The 12,999-nt window shown below is 38.7% G+C and overlaps 1 protein-coding gene across 3 annotated transcripts in view; it reads left to right on the top strand.

Annotated features, from left to right (window-relative positions):
• Positions 1-12,999, top strand: part of FBXO11 (F-box protein 11) — a 69,537-nt gene that overhangs the window by 33,281 nt on the left and 23,257 nt on the right. For all 3 annotated transcript variants that reach the window (XM_080914477.1, XM_080914479.1, XM_080914478.1), the window contains exons 2-3: positions 12,638-12,762; positions 12,857-12,938. In XM_080914477.1, the coding sequence (XP_080770603.1) occupies positions 12,638-12,762; positions 12,857-12,938 (207 nt within the window). The remainder of the gene's footprint in view (positions 1-12,637; positions 12,763-12,856; positions 12,939-12,999) is intronic.

The following is a 12,999-nucleotide window of genomic DNA, read 5'->3' as shown; positions in this document are numbered from 1 at the left end:
AATTTTTTAAATGTGTATCAGTATGTGTGTGTGTGGTGGGCTACTGTGTGAATTTGTATGCACACATCATAAATATAGGGATCAAACTGAGAAGATCTTAGTTTTACAGTCTCGCTCAGCAAGTAACTTTAGCTCTAAACCTCCTGCCCACCCAAAAAATATAGTGATTGTTTGGAATTAAATGCTCAGAAATCCCATAACACTAAGAAGCAATATTGACTTCTGTGCAGCCTAACATAGTTTTAAACCCTATGAACTTTATCATTAGGGGAACAAGACAAAGTCTTCCATTGTCTGTTTACTTTAATGTCTTATTAGATGTCTTGTTTTATTGATTTATTAGAAAAGAGAGATTCTGTACTGTTAGTGAACAGCTAGAAAGATTGACAACATGACAGCAAGAAAAAGAGAATCCCAGCACTTAGGAGACAGACTGTCTAACGAGGCCCTCTCTAAAAGTAACAGTACCGTAGGAAACTTTAATTCAGTTTTACTATGATGGCTCCTGGGTCCCACCTTCGGTTTCAGTGCATTGTATTCATTTATAGTTAACTCAAAAGCAGTATTTTAAATGACATTTTGGCGCCACCTGCTGTTTTCTAATGTGATGTTCCATTTTCTTTAATAAAACTCGTTAAGTTGGAGATTAAAATGCATTATTCCATATTTTTGTGCATATAAGTAAAAAATTGAATTTATCTGCCTTGATTTCTGTGTCCCATCTAACTTGCACACACATATTTTTGTACTCTTGAATCTTCTGGTTTTGAATCTTGTACCAGTGCCTTTAAGTTCCTCAAGACTTTGCTTACTGAGTCTCCATGAAAAAGGCACCTTAGTCCTCTTACCTCCAGTCATAATTTTATGCCCCTTCTGGTCTTTGAACACTAGTCTTTCTTCGTACATAGGTTCAGGTCTTACTGTGAAGTTCTGCTGCTGTCCATTCAAATGAACACCACCCATCATTCTGCACTGCACTGACTTCCTAACACCTTCCCCCCAAGCCCAAACCAGGCTTGGGTTTGGGTTTTGTTGTTTAATTTTTAAAATTGATTTAATTATGATTATTTGTGTGTGTGTTGCTTAGATGGATGTATGTATGCAAGTCTAATAGTACATGTGCACCATGCGCTTGTTTGGTGCCCACAGAGAGCAAAAGGAACACACTGGAACTGGAGTTACAGGTGGTTGGGAACATCATGTAGCTTCTGAGAACAGAACCCAGGTAGTAGTCTACAGGACCAACAGTGTTCTTAATTTAGCTGAGTCATCTCTTCAGAGCTTTGAAATAGGGTTTTCATTTACCTCAGGCTAGCTCTCAACTCCCAACTATGTAGCTGATACTAGCTTTAACTCCTAATTGCCCTTGCATACCTTCTGAATAGCATATGCCTGTGTATAGCTTCTTTTCTATAAAGCATTTCCACTACAAATACAGCATCATATTTTGTAGTCATTGTCTGTAAGTCCTACGTGATGTGCTTGTACTTAGTCTAGTGTAGCATTCTGTGTATATGGGAATATAAACGATTGTTTTGTTTAGTAATTTCCAGGTATAAGTCTCAACAAATGTCTCCATGTCTATATATAAATATAGGTGCCTCAGAGACTAGAGACATCTGATTTTTCTACAGCTAGAAATACAGGTGGTTCTGAGTAATAGCTCAGATGCTAGGAATGAACTTGGTTGGGTCCTCTGCAAGAACAGTGCCTACAGTTAACTGCTGTGCCCTTGTTTTATAATCTTTAGAAAATATGCATGTACTATTAGACTTGCAAAATTTTGTTTTAATGGAAACACTTGTGCATAAAGGCAGATGGCTCCAAGTGGTAGGTCCTGAGTAAAGTAATTTGGCCAGTCGGAGCTTCCCAGTCGTTTCTGTGTTGCTGTCTATTGCGTTCTGCTGTGGTGATCAACTTAATTTTAATTCCCTTAAACCTTTCTGGTTGATAGCTGTAGATCCTGTCTCTAGCATGATGATGACATTGTAGTTCTTGCTCTTCATTGAAATGCTGTCCTGGATTAAGTTCTGCATTTGCATTATCAAGGTTGAGGATGTCTATGTTGGTGATGTGTGCAAACTGTTCAGGTTGTTCAGTGATTTGTGTGTGCATTGAGCATAGAAGTTAAAAATATGCTTGTGTTTACCTTATTAAGAATGGGAATGTGTATCATAACTCAGTAATGCTAAATATGTACCAGAAGTATATTTCCTTCTCCAGTACAGAGTATTTATTACTCTATCTCTGGGCCACCCAAAAAGTTTGTTCTTAGTTATTTTCATGGACTGTTTGACTTCATTTTAATGTGTATGGGTGTTGGCCTACATGTATATCTGTGCACTACTGGCATGCCTAGTGACCTCAGAGGCCAGTACAAGGCATGAGATCGCAGGTCCAGAGTTAGGGCATTTATGAGCTGCTATGTGGTTACTGGAAATTGAACTCAGGTCCTCGGAGAGTAGCCTGTGTGTTTGACCTCTGAGCCCTCTTCAGTTCAGTACTGTGCGCTGCTTTTAGCCTTCTATTACTTTTGGAAAAATATGCCCTGAGTCTTCTTCAAAAATAGAGTGGCTACTTTTTATCTTGGAGCTTCTTTTTTTCCTTTCCTTTTTAAGGCGACTACATTACTTAATGGATCCTGTCTTCATCTTGCTTCTCTATTCTTTAGTTTGGCTGAGTTAAGTCTGTATGTCTGCAATATTTTGTATTCTGTCTTCCCTTGTGTTTGATAGTTTAAAGAAGAATTTTACTTCCTTTGGATCAGCAGTGAAAGCCATTGCTTTGACATGCACAGTGACAATTGTTCTTTGTTGTATTTGTACTTTTATTGTTTAAAAACATAATCACACTAACTGGCAACGTTGTTGGCCTTTTTACAGCTTTTACCAAATGCCTTACATTGTTGTTGGCTGTGTAGCCTTACAAGATGACTGACTGTAGTTAAAGGAGACATTGTTTTTAACCATAGTCAGTCTGCCCTTGTTATTTATTAATTTAATTCTGTTAAGTTTTGCTCTTTGAGACCTATCATTTGGTGTATTTTGTAATCCTATTTCTGTCCCATAGAATTTTCCAGATAATAGATGGAGTAATTTCTTTAAAAAAAAAAATCTTTTACCTGGAATTTGAAATAAATTTTGTATTTATTTTCATAGTTTTCAGTGTCCATCTCAGTTATGATAATAGCTAATATTGAGATGTCTTTGCCAGGCAATGCCTATTACCAGTAGACAATAACTACTAAAATAGACATCTAAGCACAACACATCTCAAAGCATTTTAAAGAGGTATTTGTGTACGGTGTTTGGCTTGCATGTATTAACACCAGCAGAGGGCATCAGATCTCATTACAAATGGTTGTGAGCCACCATGTGGTTTCTGGGAATTGAAGTCAGGACCTCTGGAAGAACAGCGGTGCTCTTCTGATCCATCTCTCCAGCCCTGATACAGCTCCAATTTAAAAAATGTCGTAGGTCTCTCTCTCTCTCTCTCTCTCTCTCTCTCTCTCTCTCTCTCTCTCTCTCTCTCTCTCTCTCTCTCTCTCTGTGTGTGTGTGTGTGTGTGTGTAAAAATTCACATTGTCGGCCAGTAAGCACTTTCACCTACTGAGCCTTACTTAGCTATTCCCATTTTGTAGACAAACAGAAATTTAGTAAACAGAGTTCAAGAATGAGAAACTGAGGCCAGGAGATGTCTCAGTGGGTAAAATACATGTAAGCATGAAGACCTAATTCAAATCTTAGTCTAAAGTTAAGATTGTTGATTTGGGTCAGTGATCATCCTTAGGATAAATTTGATGCTCTGGTCATATCACCTGCTACACAGGTATAACACTGCTTTTTAATTACTCTTAACTAGTTAATCTTGGATTGAACTTGGATTCCCAAGTTACTGAACACGGTAGCACACGCCTTTAATCTCAGCAAGCACTAAGGAGGCAGAGGCAGGCAGATCTCTGAGTTAGAGGACAGCCAGGACTCCACAGAGAAACCTTGTCAGAAACCCAGAGAGGGCCAGGTGAAGTGGGGAGAGTGGGATTATTTTATTTTTTTAAGCAAACGTTGCAAAATTTAATCAGTTCTGGAACAGATGTTCTTCGAAGACACTTGGAAATTTTGACTTTAACCAAAAAAAAAAAAAAAAAAAAAAGTATCTTTCTTTTCAGGAATCAAGTTAATCCTTACAGCTATATGATGGTGAAAATTTAAGAGAAGTGTACCTGTTTATATATAAATAAATATACTATTGCAGGGTATTATGTAGCATTATGCTTACTGAATGGCTAAATTTTGTCATGTAAATATAACCAGAATGGTCTGATTACATTCTGTATGACGGTCAAATTTGCTTTTCAAAAGAAGATTTAAAATGCTTTCTTTTGGATTCTCTATCTTAAAACACCTCTGTTTTAAGTTTAAAAGAAATTAAAGAAAGTTTAAAATTTGAATTTATTCATGAGTGTTTTTAATTGGGCAAAGGCTGTGGTGGTTCCCAACTGTGTTAGAGACAGTTGTCAAGTAGTAGTTCTTTGCACTGTAATACTTGGAGCTGTTTCTAAACACACGGTTGTTACCAGCACAGACATGACTATTTCCAGTCTGATTTGTGTCTCCGGTAAGTAACTTGGAGTGTAGTCTTTGTGTGTGGAGGGAATAACTTCTATAAATTTCCATAAACTATATTCTAAACCCTTGAGATGGTTACAAGTGTGTGTGTGTGTGTGTGTGTGTGTGTGTGTGTGTGTAAAAGTCAAGATATTCTAGCCTTATGCTGGATAGATACCAGATTGTTACTTGTATCCTAATACATTTTCATTGCTACTCAATTATAAAGTCTTTAAATATTTACTTTTAAATTAAGAAACCTGTTTATTTTCTTAAGGATCTCCTTACCCCAGTGGTTCCAAATCATAATGAAAATTGGAGGGGGTGGAGAGAGAGAGAATGATTTGAAATAAAGTCTAGAAATGTAAATAATTTTTGGATTATATGTGTATGTACTACATATGTATATATGCATAACTTGTTGCTAGGGTGTGTGTGTGTGTGTAGATTATATAGCAAAGCCCTAATTGAGTTATTCAATTAGTATTTGGAATCTACCTTGGACCGTTGCATCTTGCATATCAGATCTGTCTTGAGGACTACACTATAATTTCAAATTGAATAAAAAACAATGTTAAAAATTATAAATTTGGAGGTAGGCAAAGTTAAGTCAGTTTCGTTTATTTCATTTTTATTTATATCATTTTATTTCTTCAGGAAATATCATCGTTCTCATTAGTAATGGAAATCAAACCATTCTTTATAGAGAGGAATCAACATTTACTGAGTCTTTAATCGGCACTGAGCTGATTAAAGTGAAACAAGGCTCTTGCCTTGAGGGTTATAATTCTGTTAAAATATGACATAGCAAAGGTAAAAACAGTTAAGGCAATTGTCTTAGTCAATGTTCTATTGCTGTGAAGAAACACCAAGACCAAGGCAGCTCTCATGAAAGAAGAAAAAAATTAATTGCTGCTCCCAAGTACTTCTGGCTTCCTTTGACCCGTGTAGCCTGCTCCGCTGGCCTGGCTGCTTCCCACCCATGTGGAGCTTTGTGTACCCACCACTACACTTTCTTTTCGTCTAGTTAAGTCACCACGTTAACGAACACACCAAAATATTCAACCAGTAATTAGTGCAGAGAATATTCACATCTGCCACCCAGTTGGCTTCCAGCTCCTTCCCCTTCTACCTCTTCCTCTGGCTCTCCTGATTCTCCTTGCTTCCTCTCCTCCCTCCTTCCTAGACTTTTTCTCGCCTACCCTTCTTTGTCATCCAGTGATAGGCTGGACCCGCCTAGCTACATGATACTTCCCAGCTGAAGACCCCTTTGACATCACACATAGAGATACAGAGTTTGGAGTTTGCCCAGATGGTTTTCTGTCTTGCTTTGGGGATTACAATTAAGTGATTGGATGAGTCTTAGAAGAGACCTTGAACTTTGGACTTTTAACATTGAGACTGCTATAGCTTTGGGGACTTTTGAAGTTGGACTAAATGTATTTTTGCATTATGTTACGTTTAGCTATGGCCTCCATTGAACAAGCCTATGAGGGCCAGGGAGTGAAATGTGATGGTTTGTATATGCTCGGCTAAGGGAGTGGCGCAATTAGAGGGTGTGACCTTGTTGGAGGATGAGTGTCACTCTGGGGCTGGGCTTGGAGACACTCCTCCTAGCCGCCTGAGGATGCCCAGTCTGTTCCTGGCTCCCTTCCGATGAAGATGTAGAACCTTCAGCTCCTCCTGCACCATGCCTGCCTAGATGCTACCATACTCTCACCTTGATAATAATGGACTGAGCCTCTGAACCCATAAGTCAGTCCCAATTAAATGTTGTCATTTATAAGACTTGCCTTGGTCATGGTATCTGTTCGCAGCAGTAATACCCTCACTAAGACAACATTTATACACGTAAAACTTTTTTTTTTTTTTTAAATGTGACATTGGGACTTTTCCAAACAGCTTAGATAAAAATTAAAATATCTCTAATTGTACACAGTGACTAGAAAAAGTACCTACTGTGATAGAAAACTTGTAAAGATAAATTCACAGTGTATAAGTAATAGGATGGGTAAGAGATTAAAGAAGGAATAAAGCATGATGAAATTTTAACAGATGGGTGTGAAAAACTAAACCAAATCAACTTCCAAAAATAAAGGTTGGTAACATAGATCTTCAACCACAGGGAGGCACAGGTAGGAAGGTCATCACAAGTTAGAGGCCATTCTGGTCCATATAACTAGTTCCAAGGATATATATATTAAGCAGCACTGTCTCAGAAAGGGGCGATGGTGCTGCTGCCTAAGATATTAGGATGCTTGTTTATATTTTTATGAAAAGAACTAAAAAAGCTATTATATAATGATAAACCGAATAATCCACCAGGAGTTAATAACCTTGATCTACATCTACTTAACATTTCACAGTATATAAATTAAAGGTTTATAGGCTAAATAAATGACCTAGAGATACAGTGGGAGATTTTTAACATATTTCTTTCAAAAGCCAGTAGATAACCTCCATTCACAAGAAAAGACAGTATTTCAACTACACAATTAGAGGCTTGCTTTTTAGAGACTTTAAAATGGTACTCTAAAATGTAGGCTATAGGGCTGTACATCTAAGTTAGTAGATGTACAGCTTGGTTTTATGTCAATTTGATATAAGCTAGAGTCATCAGAGAGGAAGAAGCCTCAGTTGAGGAAATGCCTCCATTACTTTAGGCTGTAGGGTATTTTCTTAATTACTGATTGATGGGGAAAGGCCCAGTCCATTGTCATGGTGCCATCCCTGGGCATCCCTGTGTTCTATAACAAATGAGGCTGAGCAAATCAGGGCAAGCAGGCCAGAGAGCAGCACCTCTCCATGATCTGTGCATCAGCTTCCACCTTAGGTTTCTGTCCTGACTTCCTTCAGTGATGGAAGTGTAAGCCAAGTAAACCCCTTCCCCTCAAACTTGCTTTTTGATCATGGTGTTTCATTGCACATTAGAAACCCTAAGACAATGCATAGACTTCTTGCCTAATGCATGAAGCCTTGTTTCAAAAACAAAAGAAACTTTTGTAAAAATTAGCCATGTACTAAAGCACAAAGGCGGTGATGCCTCAAATACCTATGTCACACTGACTAGTTTCTGAGTACAGTGAAAAACTTAGATTCCAAGGCTTTACTCAAATTATGTAAAAAGAACAGTTTCTGTGATGTGTCCCAGAATAGCCTCAACTCTTGGTCCTCCAGCCTTAGCCTCTTGCATGCTGCAGTCACCCTGACACCCAGCTAAAGCAATGTTTAAAACAACACCTCAACTTTCAGCTAATTATGTTGGTGTGCCTCAGGCTTCTGTTTTTTCTTGAGGAAATACAAAGTCTTGTGGTTTTTCTTTTAGTTATACTAGGGATGATTGCTATTTAGTGGCTAAGTCACTGCAATTGCAAAGCAGTGATCGGCAGTTTTATTATTGTCTTGTAGAGTGTATGTCTGTAGGGTGCTGCTTCCTATCTGTTGGTTAGATGATGATTCTGTTGAAGCCAGGAAGAACTTTTTTTTTTAATTTTATAAATTTGAGTACTGCATGTATATATGTCTGTATACCACATGCTTGCCTGGTATCTGAAGAGGTCAGAAGAGATGTTAGATCACCTGGAAATGGAGTTGCGAACAATCATGTAGATGCTAGGAATTGACCCTAGTCCTCTGGCAGAGCAGCCATGGCTCTTAACCACTGAGCCATCTCTCCAGTGATCCCATGTTACAATCAAAGATTCTCATTGTCATTTTTCCTCTATTGTTACAAAAAAAAATTTAAAGTACAAGGTTTGGACCCAGTTCTTCTGTTGATGCCATTGCAAACTTCTGAGTTGATTAAACATAGGAATTAGGGGCCAAATAACAAATTTATGGCTCTTAGTTCATCGTTAGGGTGTTTTTAGGATATTCTTGTCAGAAATAGCTGAGAATAGTTAACGGACAACAGTTCAGATTACTTTATATAGATAAATGGTTTTCAGAAATGTCAGAAATCCACAAAATTTAATGTTATTTATCTCTTGTTGAAGCATATCAGCTTCTAACAGCTCCCCTTTGGTGGCATCAAATGAAGAAATTGAGCATCTCTACCTCCAGGTGAGGCAATACTTTGTGGCTAGGCAGCCATTGGGCAGAAACTGCCTATTTCAGTTACAGATTTAATACTGTGCAGAAAAGGACACATTATGCAGAATAGTCAACTGATAATTTTTTCGGAGCCAGAATTATCAGCCCTTTAAGATTTCTGCATTTCAAAGGTCTGCCAGTTAGTTGATCCTGGGCCAGAAGGCTTGCTCCTGTGTGTTGTTAACAAGGGACTGTGCTAGTGGAAAATTGTCTCTACAGGCTTCCTATATTTACAGATATTTGGTCATTCTCAGATTTCTGACAGTTGAAGACTTATTAGTCTCATAGCCTACCCAAGGTAATTAACTTTGAGAAAACATAGTCGTTTAGATGATTTTCAAATGGTAATGGTTGTGTACAGCTTACATTTGAGATAAAAGTTGTTTTCGTTTTTGTTTTTCTAAATTAAACAGAAAGGGTGAGGTGTAGGTTGATGTCAAGGTGATATCTGATTGGACAGCAGAATGTGGTGTGGGTACAAAGTTTTTGTAAAGCTGGAGAGAGGAGGAAGGAAGGAGAATCAAGATGGAGCCAGAGAAGGAGGATTAATCTAGGTGGTCATAATTAGTGATAGGTAGATATGAATTTTTAAGGGTTTCTATAGGTCAGTTTGTCTTATCTAGGAGGGTGGGTTATATCTTTGTCAACTGCTTATAAGCTTATTGTGTGGATGTATTGTGGACTGAGAATTTAACATATGAATCTGATAAATTATTGATTATTGAGTCGTGATTTTACCAGGCTGTAGGGAATGTGAGTAAAGTTCCCAGCTGGGGGAGGGCGGCCATAGACTGCCTGGGGCCTAGTGTGGCAGTGTCACCCTGGGGCATCTCTCGGAATTTGATTCTTATGTCAGGTGTTGTAACAACCCGCCAAGGGGACAGTATGTGAAAGCAGTTGTTAAGAGAAGCAGCCCAGGCACGCATCTCCCCAATGGAGCGACTTGTACAGAGTGAGAGTGCCCACAGGAACTTGTATTCACCAACCCTTTTAATATTTACCACAATAATCCCATCTTTATGTTAGCCTATAAGGGTGTGGTAGTTTATATAACTTTGGCCCAGGGAGTGACAGTTAGGAGATTGGAGTAGTGTGGGCTCATTGGGAGTAAGTAGGTGTACCATTGTGGCTATGAGTTTTTAGACCCTAATCCCAGCTGCCTGGAAGCTGTCTTACCCTGTTTGCCTTTGGAACAAGATGTAGAATTCTCAGCTTATATGCACCATGCCTCCCTGGTGCCATTCTTTCATCTTGATGATACTGGACTGAACCACTGGCCTGTAAGCCATCCCCAATAAAATGTTGTCTTTATAAGAGTTGCCTTGGGGCTGGAGAGATGGCTCAGTTCCAGAGGTCCTGAGTTCAATTCCCAGCTACCACATGGGATCTCTAATGGGATCTGCTGCTCTCTTCTGGTGTGTCTGAAGACAGCTACAGTGGACTTATATAATAAATAAATCTTTAAGGAAAAAGAAAAAAGTTGACTTGGTCATGGTGTCTGTTCAGAGCAATAAATCCTAAGACAAAGCACTTCTTCAAATTGACTTTCTAACTATGGAAAGTGTGTGTGTCCTCTAAACAAGTTCTGTGTATGTGTGCATATGGGTTTTATTGGTATGATTTATTGTTTTGTCTTGTGGTTTTGCATAATAGGCACTTTTAAGCTATAAATCTCAACCCTGATTTTTTTTTTCTAACTTGTGTATTGGAAATAGTTCTTCGTCACACTGTATAGAATTGCTTTATACTTTGTAATAGCCACAAAAATAGTTCCTGGTGTAGCTGGCTGACCATGACTATTTTGGTGGTTATTCTGTAGTAGTATAGCTACCATAATGAATGTCTTGGTGTGTACTACTGATTTTCCACATGTGTGTAGGATCAGTTGTCAGAAATGGGACAGCTGAGTGACAGTTTTCCACTCAGCCTTCTAGAGAGCAGTGGCCAGTTTCTTTTTCTCGTTTATTTTATGTTATGTTTGTATTTTTGTGGGCTTTTTGTTTTGGATTTGTTTCTGGTTTTTTGAGACAGGGTTTCTCTGTGTAGCCCTGGCTGTCCTGGAACTTGCTCTGTAGAGCAGGGTGGCCTGTGCTCACAGAGATCCACTTCCTCTTCCTCCCAAGTGTTGGAATCAAAAGGTGTGAGCTGCCACCATCTATTCTTTTCTCTTTTTGACACTAGTGTGTAAAGAACCCTTGGATCTTGAATTATCACACTGTATAGTTTTTTTGTATTTCCTTGGTTTGGAACTGTCCACATCTTATGTACTATGACAACTAGCCTATTGCTCATATATTGATTTGTGAACAAATTGCCCCTTTGTAATGTATCGCAGTCTTTTTGTCTGATGGTGTTTATGATTAAAAAATTTATACTGTCAAGATTTTTTTAAATCTGAACTACAGTGGCCCCAGCTCTTTGAGAGCTAAGTTGCCTTTTTGCTCCCTAGTATGTGACTTTGAGTGTGTGTACCCTACAAACAAAAGTGTCTCCCAAGAGCCTGAAGTTAACACTAATACATCCTGGCTTCTACTCTAGGCTTCCATATTTCACGTACTGGGGTGGCAGGAAGCAGAAGTGTTCTTTTCACAGGAGCCACTGGTTGCGTGTAGTCTTGCCCTATCTCTTCAAATCCCATAGAACAACTCTTGTGCTCTAACAGCTTTGTTTAATTCTTCATAATTGATTCATGTTGTCCATCTTCGTAAGGAATTTCATAGAAATTCTGTTGTGTTGTCGGGTAGTGCAGTTTCAGTTTATCATTATTATATGAACTTTGATCTCCTACTGTGGTTGGCGTTGTTCTGTTTCTCTTCCTAATCTGTGGGCAGGTAACTAGGTACCTCACTTGTCATACATCATGCTAGTTTGTGGATTTTACTCTCATTTGGGTTATTTTGATACTCTAGCATAATTTTGCCTTTTCAAACTCAATTCCTCCTTCTCCCCCCCCCCCCCCCCCCTTTCTTCTGCAAGATATTCTAGGCTTATTTTGAACTTACCACCCTGGGACCTACCATTTTTCCAACAAGTATGAAAATTTCCTTTTATAGAAAATTTATTCAGAAGCAAGATCCAACTACTAGCCATACTTACTATTTTGGAAAACTTTGTGTTTTTTTTTAAGGTTTATTTATTTATTATATATAAGTACTTTGTAGCTGTCTTCATATACGTATCAGATCTCATAACAGATGGTTGTGAGCCACCATGTGGTTGCAGGGATTTGAACTCAGGACCTCTAGAACAGTCAGTGCTCTTAACCACTGAGCCATCTCTGCAGCTCACTTTGTGTTCTTAAATGTGGAGAGAGCTAATGCTAATAAGTACCCTTTTTGTGCACATTTAAATATTAGTTATAATTAAATATTGTATTTCTATATCTGTGGTTGGAAATTGTAACTTCACACTTTATACCTCAACATCAAAAGGTTTACAGGTATGGGTTTTTTTTTTTTTTTTTTTTTTTTGTTTTGTTTTTTTAAAGCTGTCTTCTTGAACAGAAATCCAACTTACATTACCCTGTTATTTACTTGACTTCATTTTACTGTGATGTGTAACCCATCTCTGCTACCACCTCAGCTGTGTGAGACTCTTCCTGCTCTGCCTGAGGCCACTCCCTTTCCCTCCCTCCACCCTCTGAGCACACTTTTCCCTAGTTGGTGTCTAGTACACAGAGTGAGCCTCCCCTTTTCATGGGTGACCCCACCACTTGGCCTTGCAATGGCACCGCTTGTGTGTCTGCTCACCTCACCTTGTTCTGCTTTGTCCTATTCTTTTCTTTAACTAGACTGCCTTCCCCACCCCCCATAAGACATGGAATATCTGTCAGTCATCCAGTTGGCTGGAATTCCATACAAAATTTTGTTGTTCCCTTCTCTTGCCAAATTTGAGATTTTAGTAAAAAGATGGATACCATTTTCTTTTGTCTTTTACAGATGATGTTCCTGCAGATATGGTTGCAGAAGAATCAGGTCCTGGTGCACAAAATAGTCCATACCAACTTCGTAGAAAAACTCTTTTGCCAAAAAGAACTGCGTGTCCTACAAAGAGCAGTATGGAGGTTAGTTAATTGTAATTGTTTTGTAAAGAAAGAATGGGCCACAGTTTCTGAGAATTCCATGCAGTGTAAATACTGGTTCCCTTTGGTTTTGAAGGGCGCGTCTACGTCAGCTACAGAGAACTTTGGTCACCGAGCAAAGCGCGCAAGAGTGTCTGGGAAGTCACCAGATCTATCAGGTATTCTGAACGGACTGAAGAAGTAAGGCGGAATAGTTTTAAAAGTTTCTGTTTGAGCCCA

This window comes from Micromys minutus (genome assembly GCF_963924665.1).
Source record: "Micromys minutus genome assembly, chromosome: 3".
Classification (NCBI taxonomy): Eukaryota; Metazoa; Chordata; class Mammalia; order Rodentia; family Muridae; genus Micromys; species Micromys minutus.
The sequence above is the reverse complement of the archived record's forward strand: the minus strand, read 5'-3'. Positions and strand labels throughout refer to the sequence as shown.